The following is a 23,140-nucleotide window of genomic DNA, read 5'->3' as shown; positions in this document are numbered from 1 at the left end:
AGAGCAGTCTGGAGTTCTTCACTGGGGAACATCCATCCCCATCTACCCTGTGTTGCCCTAAAAAAAAAAAAAAGCCACAAAAAGACCCCAACAACCAAAGTCAGATATCAGGGTCTTTTCAGAGGAGTTTTCCAGAACACCTCTTCTCTGTGCTCCTAAGGCTCAAAAACTAGCAGACTGACTCACACAGAGTTACAGAGGGTGAGTGGCTGGAGGAGCTCTGCTGGGTCACTGCACCAGCAGGGACACTTGCTGCTCAGTCCCTGTTTACCGCTACAGAACCAGCTCAGCTGGATTTTATTTTTATTTCTGTCCAGCCAGAACAGCTGGTTCTCTCTGAGCCCTTGATGTCTGTGCAAGATCGCAGGGAGGCCTGCAGAGCTTGGTGGGAATGCCAAGAGGTATGCTCTGGCTTTGGCCCTCACATGGCTGGCAAGGCACCTTGCTCAGCACAAACAGGGTGGGAGCAAATCCAGGTCACAGCAGGACCCGCCGAGAGGAACTGCAATCTCAGAGAGCACAGCAACAGTCTGGACAGAGAGTTGCTCCAGTATGGATCAGTCATGGGAGGCTCTGGGGAAAGGGCTGGCAAGGGAAAGCAGGTGCCAGGATACTCATCCACTAGAAAAAGGTAAACCCAGAAAGCAATCCCAGAGATAACATGCAACACCTATGGCACACTGATGCCCCTTAGTCACACTCCTAAAGCCGTCATCCCCTCTTCAGTTTGGTGAAACACCCAAGATTTCTGTTGTGTAAGGGATGTTGCTACATCACTGGAAACGAATGCGCCTCACCCACACCTAGCATTATTTTGGGAGAAGAATTATGTGATAATTATTTGGGAATAGTCAGAAGCAGGAACCCAGTTCAGACATGCTAGGAAGCAGCAGTGGGAAGGGGAAGAAGTTACAAGGGGAACAACTAGAAGTGGATTTTGGATGACCCCCACACACTAAGCCCTGATGGGGTTGCAGGGACGTGGTAGAGTGGAATTTGGTACAAGATTTTCTGACAGCCTCTCCACTAGTGCTTGATCAATTAAGATGTGGGAAAGAAATTAACAGACAAGATTCTGCTAAATACAATCTTCAGACTACCCTCAGCAGCTGACTATCTCTGGCCAAACGAAGCAAGTAAGGGCACAGACATAGGAGAGTAAAACTGCTCTCTTCTTCCTCCATTGCTTTCTTGTCCCATGTGGGGACAGGACATGGGAAAGAAACAGAGCAGCTGCTGGTTGGGACCCTATCCTGTTTCAAAGGCAATTCCTGCTAGTGCTTGGACTCCCAACCCTTCCCACCCTGGGTCAACTGTGTGGCTGTGCCCACACAAGTGATGAGAAACATGAGAAAAGCTAACAGACACCAAGGGGGTAGCTGGACCCACAGAACAAAAGCTCTAGGAGAATGTAGACAAAGGTGATGGGCTGGAGAGAAGAAAGCATAAGCTCTGCAAGGAAAGTAAGGATCTGCCCAGCATCCTGCCTCCCTAACAGCAGGAAACAGGTGGGCCTGTGACAAAGTGTTGGTCACAACAGAGCTATAGCCCACAAAGCTGGTCTGGTGCTCACATTACCCGAGAGGCCCAAAGGGAACTTATCCTGCCCAACACCAGGGAAGGTAAAGCATTTGGCTATGACATTCACAGCAGATCCAGGAGCACATGCCGCTTCCAGGAAACATGGGAAGGATGGCTGCCGTGTACTGCTGATCTCCTCTGGGATGGCAGGGAGTTAAGGACAGAAGCAGGTATAGGCTTGTCCTGGGGCACCTAATGGGTCATACATGCACATAAGTATGCCAAGAAGAGTAGAAGAGGTTTTATATGTGGGTAGGGTGTTTTCTCATTGGGCAACAAGTAAAAGATGAAGAAATAATCTGGGTAAAAGGAATAGTTTTTTAAAGAAAAAATTTGTCACCCATCTTCAGCAAGAACTGTGTTCTGCCATGGACCTATGTGCCAGACATTGCTGAGACCCTCATCTCAGCCAGGACCCCCTGGGGACTACCAAAATCCAAATGACAAGTAAGCTGTCAATCTCAGCCCTCAGGTTAGGGGCAGATGCTGACACAGTGAGACTTGCAAACTGCTCTTGGTGGTTTCATCCCTTCCAAAATCAGGAGCAATCCCTAAAGGTGCTGGCTCAGGAACCTCTTCTCCCTGCCCAAGCAACAAGGGAGGCTGTAAACCTTGCTAAGAGGTGAGAGGACGCCAGGCTGCAGGAAGAGACCTTTTTTCCTGCTCCAGCTCAATATCACCAGAGATAATCTCTGCTCTGTCCATGCCTGGAAACGTACCCTGGTTGTACCTCCAGCCCTAGAGCTGTGCTGGATACACCAGACAGATCCCTGATTTTTAGTGCTATTGGGATATGATGAAGGCTAACTACCAGCACAAAGGGCACAAGGGCTCTCTGTCCCTTTTTCAGCAACTAGTCATTGTTGCAGTCTCAGGTTGATAGCAAAGGGGAAGGAAGTCCCAGACCTAGACAAGGACTAAACAGCCCAGATGAGGGAAGGTTTAAAATCCAGCTGCTCACCTCCCTGGTTTACCTCTTACTGACCCAAAGCTGCTCCATGAGCTCTGCAGCAGGATCCTGCAGCCGGGGCAGGTGCTGTGGCCAGCGCAGCTCTCTGGCTACTGGAGCTCAGCTACTGCAGGCGGGTAGTCTTCAATAGAAACCTTCAAACACCTGGGCATGGGAATGTGATTCTCTGGGAAGGTGAAATCACAGCTTGTGCCTTGACAGAGGTGCAAAATCCAAGTAAATGACAGATCCCACACTAGGCCTGAGAGCAGAGTAGACAGAACCATCTCCTTGTTTGTGGACTGGAAGTCCTGGTATAGTGCCTACATCACATAAATACTGAAAAATAACCCTGCCACTACAAGTGGAAGAGGCTTGTAAAGAGAGATTAGACCCTTCCCTGTTTTCATGACAAGTGCTTGGCAGAACCATGCCAGCTGGCTGATTTACACAGAGCAATGCCCCTAACATCACAGTTAACACCGGCAGCCAGAGTAAGGGTTAAAGAGAACTGTCAGAAAAACCCATGCCACAAATGTTTCACTGCTGGAGCATTCAGGGAAGAGCAGGCACCTCAGTAGAGCAGGACCAGAGCCTGCCGCAGTGGGAAGCAAGACTGTCACTGCAGGCAGCAACATTTCCCCTACCCTGCACACCTGGCCACCTTCAGCTGCTGGGAGATTGCTTTCAAAGCAACAGCAATGCATTGACACTGAAAGGTGAGGCAGCAGAAAGGGAGCAGAGAGAGCACAGCCCTCTGAAATGCCCCTGAGAAACCTCTTACTGGGATGAAACTTGTCCCATGATTTTGCCCTGTTTAACGTGTTTAACAGGGTATGGCTCTGGTATTGATCGAAAATTACACGAATCAATTTAAGTGGAATAACTGAGCAGCTACAGCTCTAATTTAATTCAGGTGCCTTTTATTAGGCTGAAGTACTAAAACCTCTCACAGGAAGCAGTCTAGGCAAAGAAGCCCCCAAAGAAAAGGCAGCGAGCAGGCTGAAATGCAAGGACTGCCATTTACATATCTCCCTCTCCCCCACTTTTTTATATTACTTGTTTCCTGCCTAGGACCTGGAAGCCCATGCACATGGGGCTGAATTATTTCCCCTCCTGCATCCAAGTCTCTGTGAAGGTCTCGCCCACAGTAAGGAATGTTTTCACTGCAAACTTCTCAGGAGTTAACAAAGCACCAGAATTCATTGAAGACAAAAAGCAAAAGATATCTTCACCTGGATGCTCTAAATTCTTCCTGAAATAAGATACTGAAGTTGCCTGTTCTGTTGGGTATGGTCCAGAAAAACCAGGACCATCTGCTACCATCAGGTTGACAGCAAGCCTAGCAGCAGCTAATTTATGGAAGCCAAGACTCTGTGAAAGCAGGCAGGTATGCAGCTCCAAGAGCAACTTTGTCACTGCAAAGGATATTGCAGTACAAGCAGGAGCTGCCATGGGGAATCCCTAGTAAAAACTTAGGGGATACAATACTGTACAATGCAAACTTAGCAAAGCACAGGTTGAAATAGGGAAATTTAACCATCAATCACATCTAGCCCACTGCTTGGTGGGCTTCTGTACTCTGGTTTTGGTTTATCGCAGACTCTGGCTTAACCAGAGTCACCTGGGTAAATAACATTAAAACACTAGTATTAGCACTACAGTATACTAATATTAGTATTACAGTACACCAATACTAGCATTAGTATTTTAGTAGAGAAAACAATGATAAAGAAAAAAACTCCCCTTCAGATATAAGCATCCCCTGGCAGTCTACAACCCTGAGGGTTTTTTAAAATATTGCTTGCACACAGACTGAATAGTGCACAGATGGTCTGCTCAAAACAACATACCTTTCTAGTATTTTTCCTAGCTACATATTCATGGCAGCCCATTACAAACACAGAGAATGAAGGAAATCAAGATCCCCAAAGGACCAAAGGGAACAATCACAGCAGTGATCAGGTTGGCATCAGAATAATTTATACTTTTCACCACGTTGGTGCTACTGCTGCCACAAAACAGCACCAGAAGAGCATCTGTTTTGGACAAAGATTGATGTAGTTCCCAAACAGTTCCTAACTTTTGGACCTTTGGACCATCTTCAACATCCTTCCTGTCTCATTAAGAATTATATGGAGGAAGTTCTACAGCAAGGTGGGAATCTGTGGGCTAGCAGGAGGTTGCCAGACGATAGATCACTGCCAGGGAACCATGATACTAAAGGAAATACTGGTCCATAACAACTGAGAAAAGAAATAAAGACCTGGGTCTCAGCTTGTCACAGTATTTGAAGCTACATACATCTTCAAGACCTTGAACTGGGGGATGGTGTCAGACATCATACATCTGCTTCCCCACCTGGCCTCTCATCATACATTAAATCTGTCTAGGTGGTAAGTGAGATTTCCCCCATTCCATATCCACAGGCTTCCTGTTTGTCTTTTGAAAGGAACAGAGATGGTTTGTGACACCAGGGTGCTCTGCAGTAACAAGTTCTTCCGGACAGCCTTTTCCTCTTGCTTACAACATGGCTGCAAGACAGAAGCAGCTGATTTGAGACTGTGCTCCTCGTGAGTGGTCTGAGGTCTGCAGTGTGGAAGCAAGTCAGAACATTATTTGTAATCCCTGGATGAAAGAGAAAGAAAAGCTTGGGGCCATTTCCAAATAGTCATGTGAGCCATAGACCTCAAAGTGAGAGCACATGACAGGGTAGTACATTATTTGGTCTTAAGAAGTTATGTTTGTATGGCAGTCAAGTTAAAGAAGTTCTTCAGACCGCAGAGAAAACTGGGAAGATACAGGTGCACCAAACTTTAGAGAAGCAGTCAAGAGGGGAAGAAAAGAATCTTCCCATTTACTGCCTCGTCATTTCAGCTTCTTTCTGCAGAGAAGCGCCACATTAAAAGAAAAGTTATTAAACACTCCAGAAGGTTGTGAAATCTTGTGTAGAAAGCTCTGGGGACTGATAAAGGCCTGACAGACAAGTCTGATCACATTTGACAGAGTTATAGGAGTAGAGAAGCTAGGGATGAGTCTTATCTTCAATGAAACAATTGACGCCCTCATGTAAAAAAAAAACCCCACAATCAAACCAAAGAGCTTCTTGGCTCTGAGCACGCCAGAGGAATGAGACCTGGCTGAGCTGCCATAAACAGAGGTTGAAGAGGGTTGCATAGGAAGAGGAGGCAGAACAGGATATGGAAGATACTCCTGAGATGTAATCTTCTAAAGGAAGATGAAGCAAGTTACACAAAAGCACTCTGAACGCGTGTCCATGTGCCAAGGCTCTGGTCCTGCGCATTAAAGCAGATGCTGAACTCGCGCCCATCAGCAGCCTCGCTGGAGCAACCCAGGCTGCCCACCCGCGTCCGGGCAGAGCCGGGGCCAGACTGAGAACTGGGAGTTCAGAACGAGTCCCTGTCCCCGTCTCCCCGGTCGGGCAGCGCTCAGGTGCCTCTGCCATCAGCCCAAGCAAGCTCAGCCCAGCCCTGCAGCGCTCACCATGAGCGCGGCTGGCAGCCCCCGCCCGCGCATCCCACCGACCCCGCCACGCCGCAGGGCGAAGGGACCCTCCTCGCACGACAGCCGGGCAGGACACCACGGCCCGCAGCGGGGTAGCGCCGCCGCTGCGAAGCCGAGAAGCCTCCCCGGTGGGACGGGCCGAGAAGCACCGGCCGCAGCTGCCGCCCGCCGCCGCCGCAGCGCCAGCACCCACCTGCAGCGAGTCCCGCCGGAGCGCGGCCCGAGTGAGAGGGGCGGCGGTGCGGGAAGAAGGAGGGAAGAGAGAGAGGAAGGGAGGGACGCAGCCACCAGCTGCCCGCCTTCCCCTTTCAAGCCGGCGGGCGCAGGTGGGGCCGGGGCTGCGCCGCCCCGGCCCACGGGCCGCACCCCGGCCTGAGCCAAGCCGAGCCCGGCGCTGTGGCACGAAGGCGGGGCGAGAGGGGGGACCGGGGCGAGAGGGCACGGAGAGCCGAACCTGCTGCTCCGGCAGCTCGACAGGCAGCGGGGCAGTACCCATCAGCTGCAGCTTCTGCCTCCGGCCCGGCCAGTGCGTCTGAACGCTGTCAGAGTCTCCCGTGACCGCTACTGGGCCCTGCCCGGACGCCCCCAGGGCCCCGACCCCTTTAGAGAAGAGTACAACAGGAACACAGTAGTCAGGACAGCAAAAGGGAAAGGTGCACAGAGGAATCGAGATGTGAGGAACAGTGTTCCAGCACACACCAGAGGGGGATGTCCTGTTGGTCCATTTCCAGGACTAACCATAGCTGTAACTGCACCACTGTAGCACAGGGAAACCAGGCCTCTACACCAGGACAGCAGCTGAGTAGAGATGTAGGGTGAGCAGAGATCCAGGGTAAGCGTGTCCAGCAGCTGCAAAATTGTTGCGGTGACCCAGCCCACTGCAGGGGGTAAGCGTGTCTAGCAGCTGCAAAATCTTGTGAAAGGAGCAGTTTTTCCCAGGAGTATCAAGCACATCACTTTGAGTCTCACAAAGCATCTCCCATGCCAACAGTTGTTGCACTTGCTCAGTCAGGTGCTGATCTCCACCGAAGCTAATGACATTTTCCGCATCCTCTGCTGAAACTTCAGGTAGTATTACATCTTCTACAGCATCACATTCAAGGTGGAAGGCTGTGGCAAAGAGTGTTGGTTACAAAGCAACTGAGAGCCCAATGCACCTGGTGCATCATCCCACCCTTTCCACAGAACCATAGTGCAAGGGGTAAAATTGAGCATTACAGCACTCAAGATCTCCACAAGGCCTTACCTATCAGCAAGCTGCTTTTCCTTGCACACATAGAGGAAGAAATCTAAGAGGATACAGAATTCAGTTATTTTAAGTAGGTCTATACAGGGTTTTTCAGTTATGCCTATTCTTTCTTCTTCCAATATGTTGGTGCTTATATGGCCAGCTGCCATACAGCTGATTTGGCAGCAATATTTGAGAAGACCTAAGACAACCTTCTGAAGGGAAGGCACTTGAGCAGCCTATTTGCTTTGATAAAAGCTTCTAGCATCTTACCCAAATTTCTTGTAATCACTCACCAGGCAGCTGCACAGGCCACGTTTCACTTCTGAAGGTCTGTTACATGCCCACAATCACGTAATAAGATGACAAGAAGGGGTTGTAGACAGATGTAGAGACAGTGCTGTTACGCTCAAGCACTGGTACCCTTTTCCCACCCACTATTCCATATCTTTAACTACCAGATCCACTCAGACTACAAAGGCAGCAATCTTTATTTTCTGACACATTAAATTCTCACACTTTATGGACTTTTTAAAAAACCTCAAAGCATAAAAGTATTTTAAAGAGTTTCAAATGTAAGATCCTGATAAACAGAAAAAAGAGGGCAAATGACAAGAAAGATGATGTTCAAATCCCCATGCAGAAAATACTCTTCCCACCTTCCTTTGGCCTCTAACCTTTACTTTCTTGTAATAATCATGGTCTTCTGGGCCCTTCTGCACTGTAGCCTTGGATCCAGGCCACAGTGATTGTGCAAGCCAGAAGGGAAGTCCTGAAAAATGCTCACTGGAAAAAGTTGCCACTCATGTACATGGGAGTGGCTCATCAAGTCTCATCCAACCCTCAATTAAGTGACACTAATTTGCTTTGCACACAAACATAGCTTCCTGTAACAAGGCTCTTCTCACTGGAACCCTTTGGGGAGGGAATGGAAACATGGAAATCAGGCCCTGCACTACCTCAGTGGCTGTTTACCATGTGGGGTAAGCGTATCTCACAGCCCACTACTCCATTTCCCAAACATGCACTACCACTATTCAATTCATACTGGCTGTAGGCTCAACCCACTGCTCCTCAAACTAGTTAACCCACCTAAGAGAGGGCAAAGTATTTGGGGGAATATTTTCTACCAGATGCAAAGCAGCACCTAAGTAAGGAGGCAGTCACACAACTGAGTGAATGCAAGCCCACTCCTCAGCAGCAGTAGGCCATTTTACTGTCAGTTCCTCATGAAATCTCAGTCTAGGCTGCAAGTTTCTCAACTTGTTTGTGACTCCCCATACTGAACATATACTTGTAGTTAGTACTTCAAACCTTACAGCACCAGGGTTTATTTGCCTTAGTGCTAACGGGAAAGTGACATTTATTTCTCAAGAGGGATTTAACAGATGGAAAACAGCTCCAAGACCAAGAGATCCAAGTCAGAATTTAAGGCATTTATGATACATTCATCTAAACTCTAACAAGCTGCAGCTCACATTGCTGGCAGTAAGTGTAAGCTGGCACATTTTACGTTCAGACAGAACAAGGAGTAATGCCACACTGCAGCCAGAGCCTCTGAAACAAAAACACTGCTTATTCACCTCTGCCTTTTGCTAAGAGGCCTCTATCTCCTCAGTCTCCTTTTTTCTTCCCACCAAGTGAAACTTCACAACCCCCATGCAGGCAAGTTTCTGTACAACTCCACTCCCCAGCTACACTAATCGAAGTGTTTATCTAGAGTGCCACAGCAATACTATAGACCTTGGTCTTTCTGACAATAGCCCCCACCTTGCAACTGCAATCAATACTGTTACTCAACTACTAAGACATATTTAGAGACTGCTTCTCCAAGTAGTCTGGTTATTGGCCTCCACAGGAGTGCAAGAAAGAAGAAAGTAGGTATTTATTGCAAGGTGAAACCACGAGAGAAAACAGAAGAGGAACCCTGACACACTACAAGGATAAACTTGAAATGTCAGGTGGGGTTGGGGATTACAGCCAGACCGCTCAAATCAGTTGTTATTCTCATAGTAACTAGTGAGAGGCAAGAGACAATACTTGCCTTTTCACAGGTATTAAGAGTTAAACTGGCTGACAAAGAAATGGGAAGTTAAAATACAGGACAATGATTTCTCATTCTTCTACTAGATGGGCAAGAAACCAGAAGTAAAAATCACTGCCAGCCTTTTAAAATAAGACTGTAGAAAATGTAAGTCTTGGAGGTCACCCTAGTGGTGCCATTAACACCAGCTTAAGGATGGTTTCAAATTGGGAGACTAAAACAAAATTAGAAATAAAAGGGGGAAACATCCAACCATTCTCCCACATCCCTACACTGGAGCTGCCTGCCCCACAAGGGGCTAGGGGAGGTAGCATTCCAGGCAGGCGTGACATCCATAATGTCCATATGCCCATCCAAGATGTTCTGGTGAGCAGATGGTTTATGAATTCCGAAGGAAACATTCTCAGTCACTTTCAAACTTGACGGAATTGACTTGGGTCGATATAGTGCCCCCACGGTAGCTGCCTCGTTTTTTCTTTGTTTTCTCATGGCGGAAAGATTTGCCTTTAGTGTATTTCAGGATATTGTTAGCCTTCTCACCCCAGTCACCAGCTGCTCCTTTCTGTGAGGGATGGACGGGGAGAAAAAGAAATTCAAGTCAGTACCCAAGAGAGTGAAGGCAATGCTTTGCACTTGACTGCACCCAGCAAACCCCAGTACATTCACACTGGAGCTGATACCGCTCTCCCATGCGCCTCCTGGTGGAAAAAGTTCTCACCAAAACCACTCCCCAGAAGCACACCGAGGCTGCTCTGCAGACATGTACTTGCAGAGACCAAACGTTAGCACTCTGGCAGCACTACCTAGCCCTACCTTTGCTTCAAACGAGTTATCCGCCACACGGGCATCCACCTCAATCTCTTCTTCCCTTACGCGGCGGAATGGAGAGGACGGCTGTCAAGAAAAAAAACAAGACACAGTAGGCACATACAAACACACAATATTTCTTTAGCAACAACCTCCTTCCTTGCCCTGCAAATATGGAGCCCTCTTCACATCACCTCAATCTTTAAGTGTTTTTCAGATTCATGATTCTTTCCCTGCTTCAGATCAGGCAGCTCAGGACTGCTCCCGTGCAAGTATATCCAAACAGCTTTGGCCAGAATAATATTATGTTCTTATGTGCACTCCCTAGGGTTCTCCGGACAAAGTTTAAGTGCTTGAGGAGTAAAAATACAAATAATCCTGTGGGCCCAACCACCAAGAAAAACCCCAAACCAGCCTACTTGTTCAGAAGGCAGGGATGCCTCTTCAGCCAGTTGCTATAGTCCACCCTCACTCACCCGTTTCACCTTGGGAACTGTGTGTGGTGTTTTGGCTTTGATCTTTGCTTTTTTACTGTGTGGTGTCTCTGGCTCTGGAACATCCTCCCTCTTCTGTTTCTTCCCAATTGTGCCTGTCAGATGCACAGCAGTAAAACTTTAAAGGCATTGTTGGGAAAAGTAATGGCTTCTGTTCCCCAGAAAGCAAACCCAATGTTGACACAGGTGTGAGAACTGGTGTCTGCATTACTTCACCCAGAAAACAGACTGCTGCACCAGACACCAACAGAAATTCTGAGTCAGCAAGGATCTTCCCATCCTATCCTAATGGATAAAATTTTATGGAATAGAGTAGCTCTATATTAATGATTTTTTTAATTTTTGAGAGAGTTCTGGTCAAAATTTGCCAGATTTTGGATCCATGCCACATGCACTTGCACACATCACTAGTGCATCACTAGTTGTTTTCCTCCTGGAGGGTTAAAGATCAAGGTTGTGCACTGGGGCATCAACTGTGGTGTTCCACTCCACACAGACAAGGTCCTCCAGCAGTCTGCTTTGCTGTCACTTATCTTGTGCATGCACAGATGGCAACTGGCAACAACTACACAGAAAAGTACTTCACATTACCACAAATTTCACTGCCAGCAGCTATGCAATACAGACAAAAAGGATCCCACCAAATTCAAAACTAGCCCTTCCGTCTTATTACTGCAGCAGATGGCATAATCTAGTAACACACAGAGATTAGACTAAGTATTGTTTCAGGAAGTCTTCCACTCATGCTTAGCTCAGTAACACTGCCTGACACACCCACTTCCCAATCTGACACACAGAGACTCCCCAGACTGTCAGTAATACCTCCATTGACTTTTCCAGTCTCTTCTTCAGAGCTGCTTTCACTGCTACTACTGCTGCCACCAGCTGGCTTAGACTTCATGTTGTTAGCAGCTGCTGCAGATGCTTTTGCTTTGGCCTTAGAACCATTCTGCACCCCTTTCACTGCCTTTTTAGGCTTCCCACCCTCTTCACTGGAACTATCTGATGAGCTGCTGCTACTACTAGAAGCAGCTGCCTTCTTCCCCACAGTTGCTTTTGCTGCTCCTGTAGATTTGGTGGCTGGTTTCCCTGCTGGCTTTTCTTCTTCACTGCTTGAGCTATCAGAGTCAGATGTGTCTGCTTTGGGAGCTGGGGTAGAAGGTTTGGACAGTGGCTTAGCCACTTTGCCAGCTGGTTTAGCTGGAGGGCCTTTCTTCTTCTTCTCATCCTCAGAACTGCTGGAGCTGCTATCTGAATCAGAGCTACTTTGTGCTTTCTTTGTGGCAGCTGGCGACTTTTTTGCTGCAGGGGTTGCCACTTTAGTTGAGGGCTTCACAGGAGCTGCCTTCTTGTCAGAACTATCAGAATCTAGAATGGAAAGAAAAAGCATTCAAGACTAAGTCCCATTCCTTCAATACAAGGCTAACATACAGATTTAGTGTTGATACACAGTGCACTTCATTATCTGCTTGAAACAACATTGCAATGGGTATTCCTGTTCAACTGCACCCTCAGACCCTGCCTAGAAACACAGAGGTCTGAACAAGAACAACATGCACGTAGAAATTCTCCTCCTCTCCCACCCCAATACCTGAGCTGTCTGAGGAAGAACTGGAGTCTTTCTTTGCTTGTCCAGGCTTGACAACCACGTTTGCTGGTTTGGAAGCATTCTTTATCACAGGTTGTTTAGCTGGGAGCTTATTCCCTACCTTCTTTTTATCATCTTCAGAGCTAGAATCTAAAAAAAAAAATTCTTCAAGTTAATAGGCTTCATGTGCAAGTTACTTTAGTGGTAACATGTATGTAACTTATGGGTAAGTGAAAAGCAAAATGGCTTGTGGCTCAAGGCTGAGCCATTAGGTAACTGGCAAGCATTCGATGAACACTTGAATGGTCAGGGGACAGCATTTATCTTTCCATGCATCTTCTTTGTTGGGAGAAAGTGGAAACAAACAGTTTAAGTTCTTCACTAATGCATCCACAAGGAAGTAGATATTTGGAGAATAATGTAGAAGAAGTACTGAATAAAGAACTGGAGAAAGTACCAGTATCATGAAACTTGGGAAGAAGAAACATTGAAAAAGAATCTATGTGGTAAGGATCAAAAAAACCATACCAAAAATTAAGAGATAAAGTTGACAAAGCATACAAAGTGAGGCAGCAGCAGCACAGTATCTCATTTTAGCTACTTTCTGCATCAGATGAGAAAGCAGCAGTTTGAAAATGGAGACTCTTGAGTACAAATACACCTTTGTATTGTGTTACATCAATTTGGAATACTGAACCTGATCTATTCCAGTATTTCTGAGCACTTTAGTAACGTCAATCAAAAACTTGACAATTCTGAGAGAAACTACACAACAAAACCAGAAAACACAGAACTGCTGACACTCACCGGAGTATCACACAACCTAGTGCTAGGGCTAGCTGTCTGCAGACTGGCAGCTGCCACCCAGTCCCTGCCATGGCACCAGAGATGCTGAGGTATGCCACAGGAGCATCTTGAACTCAGAGGGAAATGTAGCACATAGGGAACTTACATGGGAAATACCAGGCCTCAAACCTGGTTGACAGGAGAGACAAAGCACACCGCCCCCATTTCTAGGGTCACATTAGGAGAAGGCAGGTATCTTCTAAGTCTATTTTCAACTTTATATGATGATTACATTTTTATTTCAGAAACTTCTCCAAACACAATGGAATAACAAACCCCAAAAATCTCAAGACATTGATGCTGAAGAAGAGTTTAATGGTTAAACTTCTGGGAGAAACTTGATACACAATTCCCCCCCCCCCTTCCCCTTTCCATCCAGCAACATGGGGACCTTTCTGCACTTGCCAATGGTCTTGTCTCATGGTCACACTCATACGCTAAGGCTCTTAGATGCACCACTACAGAGCAACTTGGCCAGTAAAAACATTAACACAAAAGAATCAGAACTTGATTTCTTGAATTACCTGAGTCACTGTCAGAACTGGATTCAGCCTTCTTGCTAGTCACAGCTTTCTTCTGGGGGACAGGGATTGTTTTAGCTACTACTGCTTTGCCTGCAAAAGCAAGTTTAAAACTAATAGGCCACATCAACACCAAACCTTTGTCCCAAGATCCAAACCTTTCCAGATGTGAAAAAGCTCCATTCTCAGTACACCACTCAGCCAGCCCACTGAAAGCCACACAAGAACTTGGCTTATTCCCACTAAACTAGATTCTGATGACTTCTCAAACCAGCATGTGCAAATCCAACCTGACCACAGTTCAGATCCACAAGTTGTACACAGTGTTGTTTGGGATGCCCTTCAAATTAATCAGAAGCTTCCAGAAGAGCAAACAGCAACACAGAACAAAGACTAATGGCTTTTTCAAGGAAGCCAAGACCTTGCAAAAACCTTGTTGGCACAATGTAGTACTTCCCTTGCAGCCTCTCCTCCTCACAACATACCTGTTTCTGCCTTTGAGGGCACCTGCTCTGCCTCATCGCTACTGTCTGAAGAATCACTGCTCTCAGCCTTTTTTGCAGGAGCCTTAGCAAGGCCCTTCTTTGTCTGTGTTCCTTGAGGAGGTGGTACAGCACTGTACGGACCTATGTGAAGAGAAACACAGCATTCAGATGCCTGCATGATAATGTCAGCAGCACAAGATGTTTGCTGTAGTTAGAATAAAGCACTTCTGCTATTCACTTATTCGCCTTCTGTAGCTACTGTCCAATACTAGCTTATAATTTGAACCATTATACCCACCCCACTGCTACCCCCGTTTCTATTCTGAGTTTAACTCTCCTCTTCGCGTTCAGTTGACTCAACCATCTCTGCAGAACTTTTCTCTGCACTTTTAGAAGAACAGGAGCTTGTCAGAACAGGAGCTTTCTCAGAAAAAAAACATGTATGTCAATTTTTCATTGTTTTCATTTACTGCCTTCTCAAATCCTCTGGTTAGAGAGTCAGACTGACCTTGGCTGATTGACCCTCTACTCAGACCAGCTCTCTACTGGAATCCTAAAGACAATATACTATACTGAACAGAGGCCCATTTAGCCCATCAGCTGGACTGCAACTGAATGGCCCTGGATACTTCACAAAAAACCCCAAATTAGTATTTTTTATTTACCAGACTTTGGCTTTTGTTTTGCAGGTGGCTTTTCATCATCTGAGCTGTCAGATGAGTCCTCACTACTGGAACTTTTCTTGGCACGTTTGGTTTTCCCTGGACATGCTTGAGCAGCTGCAGCTTTTGGCAGAGGTGATTTCTTCGGAACAGCCTTATCAAAAGAAATACACATTAAAAAAGGAAATTGCAGAAATCTTGTGGGGACAACTGGATGTGGACCTTGTTTAGTTCCATACCTCACTGAAGAGCAAATTCTGAAGACAAAGGGAAAAAGATTAACAGAGATTCTCAAATGCAAATTTTAAGAAACACATGAGCGTCATTGTCTTTCTAGCTCCTCTGCTATTCTTTTCTGCCCCATGAACCCCTAATGGTGAGCTCCTCTGGACAAAGGGGCAGAGGACTGACTGAAATTTAGCAACTGCCATGTGATTAAAACCAACTATGATTATTTTTGTGTTGCAGGAAACGTTTTTAAACACTCACTAGTGGAAAACTCAAAGTTACAGATAGCTAAACATGAAAGAGTCAGGCCAAAGCAACTTTACATAATGGAGACACAACACAGTTATGACACAACAAGATATTTTCCTGTAAAGGAAGGAGCAGAGAAAGTAGTAAGGAGGTATTAGGGAAGAAAGCAGTACATGGAGAGATGCTGGAACACATAATCCCACTGTATGAAGGAGAAGGAGATATAGGAGTTATGTTGAGCACAGCATCTGTGTAGTCTGTGCCTGCAAGATGGTAACACCCAGTCTTACTATACCTCTACACTGTTCATGAACCTTTTCATGATCTAATTTACCTTTTTTGGTACAGCCTTTTCCTCATCCGAATCTTCACTGCTGCTGCTACTGCTTTCTGCTTTTCCATTGACAGCTTTGACAGCAGCCTGGGCAGATTTACTTCCTTTTGAGAGAATTAAAAAGGGACATTGCAAAACATGCTAAGGTAGACGACAGATAATTACACTGAGCAGTGAGTATCTTAGAGAGAAAAGAACCATGAAGCCTATAGGGCAGATTAAGGTAGTACAGCAAAACTGTGGGTTTATCCTACTGCAACCTTAGAAAAAGTTTCTGAAAACTGTCTCTTGTAGCTCAGGGGAAGTTCCAAAACCAAAGGCTATGTAAAGATCTTCCCTGCTTTTTGAGGGGAAGACAATGGTAAAAACAAAACTTAAACAGTTAAGATTGCTGACTACAGCTACCTATTCAAACAACACAGTGTTTAGAATCAGATGTTTTATTTGCACTCACTTCCACACCTCTATGTCAGAAGAGACTGGACTGGAGTGCAAATGGCAGTGAAAGCAGATTTTCAGACTATGTTAATACAAATGTCTTTGCAGGTAGGTACAGTCCCCGGCACCCCTCCCCTGCTTTTTTGATTTTGCACTTTGCTCATGATATGCAATAAGCGGTACCTGACTTAGGTGTTGCTGGTTTTGGTGGTTGCTTCTTTGGTGCTCCTTCATCTGAGCTGCTTGAGTCAGAGCTGGAACTCTCTGCTTTCTTCTGAGGCTGGATTTTGGTTCCAGCTGGCTTCGCCACAGGTTTTGCACCTTTCTAAACAACAGGAGGAAAAACTGATTAACTCTCATAGTCGTGAAAAGGTAACAAGGCTAGTAAGACGGACACGTACACAGAGTATAGAAACAGCTGTCTTTCACAGAGGTTACCATTTTGATTTGAAAACACTACTCTGCTTAGTGGTCAGAGTCTGAAAATCCTAGGATAAGAGTTTTGCTCTAGAAAACCTCCCAGAAATGCATTGGAACCCTCCTTTACACATTGGTCTTCAGTTCTGCCTCCTCAAAATGGGGCAGCTCTGAGGCCGGCACTGTTCTCTTCCTTCTACAATCACACTACCTTGAAGACTGAAAATACTGACTGGGCAACTCTAGTTGGTCTCCTCTAGTGTACAATGTTATCACTCTTCCTCCCCTGTCATCATTCTTCCTCCCCTGCACTTCAAGACCATGACTGTAGCAAGAAAAAGGAAAGAGAAGATTCTCTTTTTAAATAAACACACATATATATAAAGATCCAACTTACAGTAGAAACTGTAACTAAATCTTTCTTTGCAAAGGAAGTAAGCCCTGGCAGTCTTAGAATAAAAGCAAGGAACAGACTTGGATATGAAACAAAGTAGGTGCTGGACAGATTTATTTTTACGGGGACCAGTCCAAATGGCACTACAGAAATGTCTTTTTGCATTGTATCTGCAGCAGCCAGGGCACTTCATAGTTCAGGACAAGTGAGCCCAATTTCACACACAATTCTGTTGGTCAAATTTGCTATTATTTGTCACTGTCAAACGTGCATTAAAGAGGCTGGAAAGAAAAGCCAACCTTTGCTGGCTTCTTCTCCTCCTCTGAGTCTGAATCATCACTGGAGTCCTCACTGCTGCTCTCTGCCATCTTGGCTGCAGGAACTGCTTTTCCTTTGGGCACAGCTGGTGCTTTAGCTGCAAATAAGGGACAGCACACATTAATGACAAGTTAATTCTCAATTTTCATGTACCTATATCCTGCACTACTGGGTATCAGGGCAAAATTATATATTAAGGTCATTAAACCACGACTGAAGTTCAAAACACTGACTTTGTTTCTTGAGCACTGTGTGGCAGACTGCTCCAAAATGGGTAAGCAGAAAGATAAAACCAATTCTAGACTTTATCTTTGTCACTCACAAATTTAAGAGCAGATGTTTATCACCAAAAAGGACAGCCCACAAAGAAAGAACACCCCCCCAAACTGAGACAGTATTAGCTGCCTCTGCACACCTTCCAGCTTAAAGAAACCTGCTGAACAAGTACAGACCAGTGCTTGCAAAGAGAACCCCTGCAATACCATGTTAAGGTTCCAAGCACCTACATGTGTTTTAGCCAAATCCACTTCCAAGTTACTGATTGCTTTTTAATAATGTGGAGCAAAAGAATTAATTTTGTCTCATGTTATATTTACAATTGTCCTTATCAAATAAAAATCAGATATAAGTTCAAATTCAGCTTTAGGATGGCTCAAGTTGAAGACATATTTTCTTTCTGTGACTCTCCCTCTCCCCATTTATTCCTTCCCTCCCACAAATCTACTGCTAGACACACACACAGTCTTGTGTACAGTGATTAAGGAAAGATATAAGAACAGTTTCAGATAAAAGGGAAAAATACAGCTCACCACATAGCAAAGTGCAGTGGAGGGATGTATTTTATGAGAGCACAGTAGAGGAGCTTGAGAGAAAAAAGTGTGGCAACCTCACACAAGCAGCAGGTGAGTACGGATGCCTGGCGTTTCTCTGGAATGGCTAAAACCTTGTATGGGACAGAAACTCTGCTGTGCCTGAATTATAACAAGATAAAGAGATTGCCCTTAGCTAGAATGAACATACCTTACAAGTCATGGACGAAAGACCTGCAAAAACCCAGATCAATCAATACAAACCTAGTCCCTGAGCTGCTGCAAGACCTCAAAAGAGCTGGTGAAGTTGAGCTCTAAATGCACGTGAGAAGCCAATGCCAAACACAACCCCGGTCTGCACCAGGGCCGCTCACAAACCAACCTGGCTTCTTAGCGGGGGGTTTCTCATCCTCCTCGCTGGAGCTGTCACTGCTGCTGGCGGACGGCTTCCTCTTCGCCTGGCCGCCGTTCGGGACCAGCTTTCTCTTCTGGGCCGCGGGAGACCTGCGGGCAGAAGGGCTGAGCGGGGCCCTGCGCGGAACGGGCGGAGGGGCACCCGCGGCGGAGGGCACTTACCGCAGCCAGTAGGTGAAGATGTCCAGGAGGGAGGCCGAGTTGGGGTCCTGCTCCTTCTAAAGCGAAAGAGGCCGCGTCAGCCAGGGTCAGCCAGTCAATCGGTCAGTCAGCCCCGTCCCGTCCCCACCCCGTCCCGCTCCCCGCTCACCGCCGCCGCCTCCCTGGCGAAGGCGCGCGCGGCGCCCTGGCAGCCGCTCTCGCGCAGGAACGCGAGCACGAGGGGGAACAGATCGCTGGGCACCGCGCGCCGCTCCGCCATGATGCCCACGCCGACACGTGCCGCGCGCGCACGCGCCAACGGCTGCGTGCCTGCGTACATGCGTGCGTACGTACGTACGTGCGTGCGTGCGTGCGCGCGCGCGCCGCTGCCGACCCCGTACCGCTGCCGCGTTGCCCGTGCCGCGCCGCGCCGCCTCGGGGCTCGGTGGTGGCCCGGGCGGGCTTCGGGACAGGGACACTCCCGTAGTGAGGGGATGGGGAAGGGCCCCCTCAGTGTCAGCGCCTGCATCAAGGCAGTGCCGAACGGCTGCCTACGGTGCGAAGGCAGAAGGGGGGCTGGGAACCCGAGAGTGCCCACACGACTCTGGAAGAGGGAAGCCTTAGACTTAAATCCACTTGAGCCCCGCCAGTTTACTCCTACTTATAATCCGTTTTAAATCACTGAAAGGAGAATGCTGGGGAGCAGGAGTAAGGAGCTCGGGGAGTGCTGGGCAGCAGCAGTAAGGCTGCTCCAGGGAGGAGAACCAGCTGGGGGCTGTGGGCAATCTCAGTGCTGCCGGAGCCCTCAGCAGCCCAGCACAGCCCCACAGGGCTGGAACGCGGCAGGCAGGGCCTGGTGCTGATAACAGGATTCGCCGGTAGTCTCAGGAAAGACGAGCTAAGAAGCAGCTGAACTCATACAGGAACGTACTGAATACTCAAATCTATACAGGAACAAATTGAGTTGGTAAAAGTAACACCATGATCCTACAGCGACAAGCTATAAGAGAGAGAAAGGGAATTTGAGATAAGGCCACCTGCAATATAGACTTGAAGGGTTTCGAGGCTGGAGATAGGGCATGAAACACGTATAGCTCAAGTAAATGCTGAAGACCCAGGCCTGAGCTTAAGTGGAGTTTCTGGACCTATAGAAAAGGGTGGATGTGGAAGCCATAGATGAGGCTGAGCACGACAAACTTAGCTTAGAACCCTGATAAGGATGAGATTTTATTCACCTGTTGTATATTGCTGTGGCTTTAGCCACTTTTCCAGGAAAGTTTTTTTCTTGCAAAACTGAAGGTTTGCTCTGATGGATGTAACTTTCTATTTCTGCCTTTGTTATGGATGGCACTTTCCTTGATTTTCTGCTATAAAGGTTGCTGAGGGCCAAGGAAGAAGAGAGTCCTGTGTTTAGTGTCTAGATTTAGGGCTGCCAGGGTCAACAAAGCAGTGGTAGGTAGGCAGTGTTTTGCTTTTTACATTCCCCCTACCTAGCCCACTGCACTTAACTGTTTCCAAATATTGCTGTTCTGTGCTGTGTGGGTGTTCCATCCCTCAGTGCCTAATGAGCACACGCAGTTGGGTGGGCTCTGTTCTCAGCAAAGCGTGCCTGTTGCTGGTGTTTCTGGAAGGCCCCATGTTTGCACTCATGGGGAAGTAAAAGTCAGCTCTTGTGATATTTTGTAACATTCATTTTGTACAGGTGCTGTAGCCTGTGTTGCAGAAAAGAGGTGTTCAACTGAGGCTTGGTTAAATATGTTTATTTGTTTTTGAGATGCCTCTGACCTGCCCTGCCCCTGTTATGTATGGAATAGCATGGGGCTGTGTTGCAGAAAGAGGACTGTTTGTAGGAACTAATATTGCTTAGTTTTTGTAGTTTCCCTCTACAGTAACCTACAGCTGCAAGCTTCATCTGCAAAGCTCAGCAAACTTTTGTGCTTTTGCCTGCATTAGAAAGGAAGAGATGCAGCTTTTGCTGGTAAACTACTGTTACTTTAGTCCTGCTGTCTGAAGTAACTGCTGGGGGGAACCAGGGAAATTACTGACTGTGTTTGCTTCACTGGCTCACTCTGCTTCCTCTGGTTAATAAGTATCTCCCCCTCCTGCCTGGCCTTTGCCAGTTATGTCCATTCCCTGTGCTGCGTGGCAGCTTCTCTTCAAAGGTGTGTGGCTCTCTAGGTGTGTTCCCCTGTGTTGTGCTTGCAGCTGTCCAGATGACATGGCAGGGAAAGCCATTTTGCTTTTGTATTCCCCAAGGCAGTAGTAGGAAATCCCAGGATCTAAAAAGCAGGCAAATTCAACTGATTTATGTTGCTGCTTGTGAATTCCTTTGTTCCCCTCACCTACTCCTCATAAGTCTTTTCAGTCCTCTCCTTGCCTGCCATATCTCTTTTTCTAAGGCTGCAGGGAGAGTTATGCAAAGGATCTTTTTAATATTATGGTGACTAAACTGCCCCCAGGACTCGAGGTGAGGCTGCCCCAGTGCAGAGCAGAGCGGGACAATCCCCTCATTGCCTGGCTGGTGATGCTGTGCCTGATGCACCCCAGGACATGGTTGGCTCTCCTGGCTGCCAGGGCACTGCTGACTCACGTTCGACTTGCCATCAACCAGGACCAGTGGGTCCATTTCTGCAGCACTGCTTTCTAGCCTCTTATTCCCCAGCTCATCTCAGAAGAGAACATTTCCATGAGAGGTCTCTAGCCTTTCCACTCTTCATGACCAAGAAAAAGTGAGGAGAGAGAGCATGGCTATTCAAACACTTACTGAATCCTTTCCTTGTTACCCCTTGTAAGTACCTAGCAAAAAAAAGCAGTGGCTCCAGAAAGAACAATTTAGTCCCTTTTGGACAGGGATAAGACAGACCCTTGAGAATAATGCTGCAAATGCAGCTGTGTTCATATGCTGCAGTGAACTGAAGTGAGGAAAGACTTGAACAGTCAATTTTGGGCAAGGTAAGATGAAATGTTCCCTCTATTTCCCTTTTTTTTTTCTTAATTATTTCTTTAGGAGATTTGTAAGTGTTTCTTAGCCTAATGTTCTAGGGTGTGAAGAGGCCTTTGCCTCGATTTGTCATCTGAGTTTTTAATTGGAGGTTGCTGAAACAACACGCTAGCAGTTATTTTATTTAAGCTCATTTGTGGAGGCACATTAATTTCACTTTAGAGCCTTGGGAAGTTTAAATGCTAAAGTGGTTTCCTGTGGGCTCTGCATCGATTAAATAAAATGCAGAGTATCCTAAGTGGCACTGACAGACATGGAGAAGTCCTGTGGGTTCCCATGAAGCTGGAAGCTGACTCTGCTAACCCTCTCTGTGATACTGCAAGGCTTTAAAGAGAGAATTTAAAAGCTCATTTCATAAGAGCATGTTGAAATTCTCATCTAACATCAGAGAGATTATTTTAACTTTTTATATTGGAAGTTAGAAGATACACAGCTTAACAAGGGAAATAATGTGGAACAGTCATAAAGTCATACATGTGCTGATCCATCTGTTTTAATAGTTCTTAATATGTACTTGCCGTTCCATAATAGTAAAAGAATTTGCCTAGAGACTCCAGTTTTCAACTGGTTAACTTTTGTCTTTCACATAAATCCCAAATAAGTTCTGTATTTGCACACTTCTCCAGTGCCCGTGTGTTCTTTATTCTAGTGTATATTTTGGGATGATTCCAACAGGAAAGTTACGGTTTCTTCTTTGCATACGGGGAGTTTCTCATAAAGCTCTATCATCAGGAAGTGCTTTTTGTCCTAGTACTTCCCTATTGTGAGAGCAAAGACTTTGGTTTTGGAAGGCAGGCAGTGGCAGAGTTTGTAAGCTTAAAGTAGGTTTTGAGTAAAGAAAGATTTGGAGGTAACAAGAGAATTTGATGAACTTCTAAGATAGAGTTGATTAGTGTAAAATAGTTGGTTCCTTTCTGCTTGTAACCCACCTCTCTTCTAACATTAGTGGTGACATTAAGCTGCATACAGAATGTCCACTGACTGCTTGGGAATGACTGCCTTGACTGGGAAGCCAGGTCGTAAGGGGTCTGCTTTTGCTGTGCTGAAGTGCATCAGTGAAAGATCTCGCCGGTACAAGCGTTTTTCTAAGTTTGCAAAGGAATAAGCTGAATAATTTAGGCAGAATCTGTTGCTTTGTCTTCAGTGACAAAATTACTAAATTGAGTCCTACTCTCTGAACAATAACAGTGTCCTTCCACTGCTTATTGTCTCTGTACTCAAACGTGGGCACAGTCTTATGGAAACTGGTAAACCTCATTTGAAAGACAGCATCTTCTAGATGAAAACACAGAACATCAAGCTACTTCATTCTGTACTTGGCTTCCCCCTAGGAATTTTCCTTGCTCATAGGAGACACGACAAAACCTAAGTTAGGGATGAGTATAAAGCAGGTATCAGTTCTTTTCCAAAACTATTGCTCCAGGTTTCTCGAGACCACTGTATCACTGTAACACAACTTTTCCTCGTTATAGCGCTGTTTCCTCGGCCACCTATGGAATACGTGATTGGAGCCAGCTGGAAAAGGCAGTTTCCCTGCTCGGAGAAGAGTTCCTCCGAGTACCGGGAAGGCGCCGCACGGCCGGACAGGAGCAGCCCCGTGTCCGGCTCTGCAGGGGGCGCCGCGGGCGGGAGGCGGGGCCGGGAGGGGCCCGGAGCCGTGTCCTGTG

At 46.6% G+C, this 23,140-nt stretch overlaps 1 protein-coding gene across 1 annotated transcript; it reads right to left on the bottom strand.

The window, feature by feature from the left end:
- Positions 1-7,768: 7,768 nt before the first annotated feature.
- Positions 7,769-18,774, bottom strand: NOLC1 (nucleolar and coiled-body phosphoprotein 1). The gene is made up of 14 exons (XM_082286570.1): positions 18,642-18,774; positions 18,494-18,549; positions 18,300-18,421; positions 17,090-17,205; positions 16,163-16,304; positions 15,542-15,645; positions 14,734-14,884; positions 14,069-14,209; positions 13,587-13,676; positions 12,220-12,366; positions 11,451-11,996; positions 10,611-10,723; positions 10,141-10,221; positions 7,769-9,889 (listed from the first exon to the last, which is right to left on the bottom strand). Exons 1-14 carry the CDS (start codon positions 18,750-18,752, stop codon positions 9,731-9,733), a joined length of 2,079 nt encoding a protein of 692 aa, XP_082142696.1. The 5' UTR covers positions 18,753-18,774; the 3' UTR covers positions 7,769-9,730.
- Positions 18,775-23,140: the final 4,366 nt, after the last annotated feature.

The sequence above is a fragment of the Coloeus monedula genome (genome assembly GCF_965178545.1).
Source record: "Coloeus monedula genome assembly, chromosome: 8".
Classification (NCBI taxonomy): domain Eukaryota; kingdom Metazoa; phylum Chordata; class Aves; order Passeriformes; family Corvidae; genus Coloeus; species Coloeus monedula.
The sequence above is the reverse complement of the archived record's forward strand: the minus strand, read 5'-3'. Positions and strand labels throughout refer to the sequence as shown.

What these genes read in the sequence shown, in the direction of transcription:
- NOLC1 (XM_082286570.1), bottom strand. Translation starts at nt 18,752, where the DNA reads ATGGCGGAGCGGCGCGCGGTGCCCAGCGATCTGTTCCCCCTCGTGCTC. An exon ending in ACCCCCCGCTAAGAAGCCAG is followed by an intron (nt 17,206 to 18,299) that starts GTTGGTTTGTGA and finishes CCTTATTTGCAG; the next exon opens with CTAAAGCACCAGCTGTGCCC. An exon ending in GCCCTCAAAGGCAGAAACAG is followed by an intron (nt 13,677 to 14,068) that starts GTATGTTGTGAG and finishes TTGCTTTTGCAG; the next exon opens with GCAAAGCAGTAGTAGCTAAA.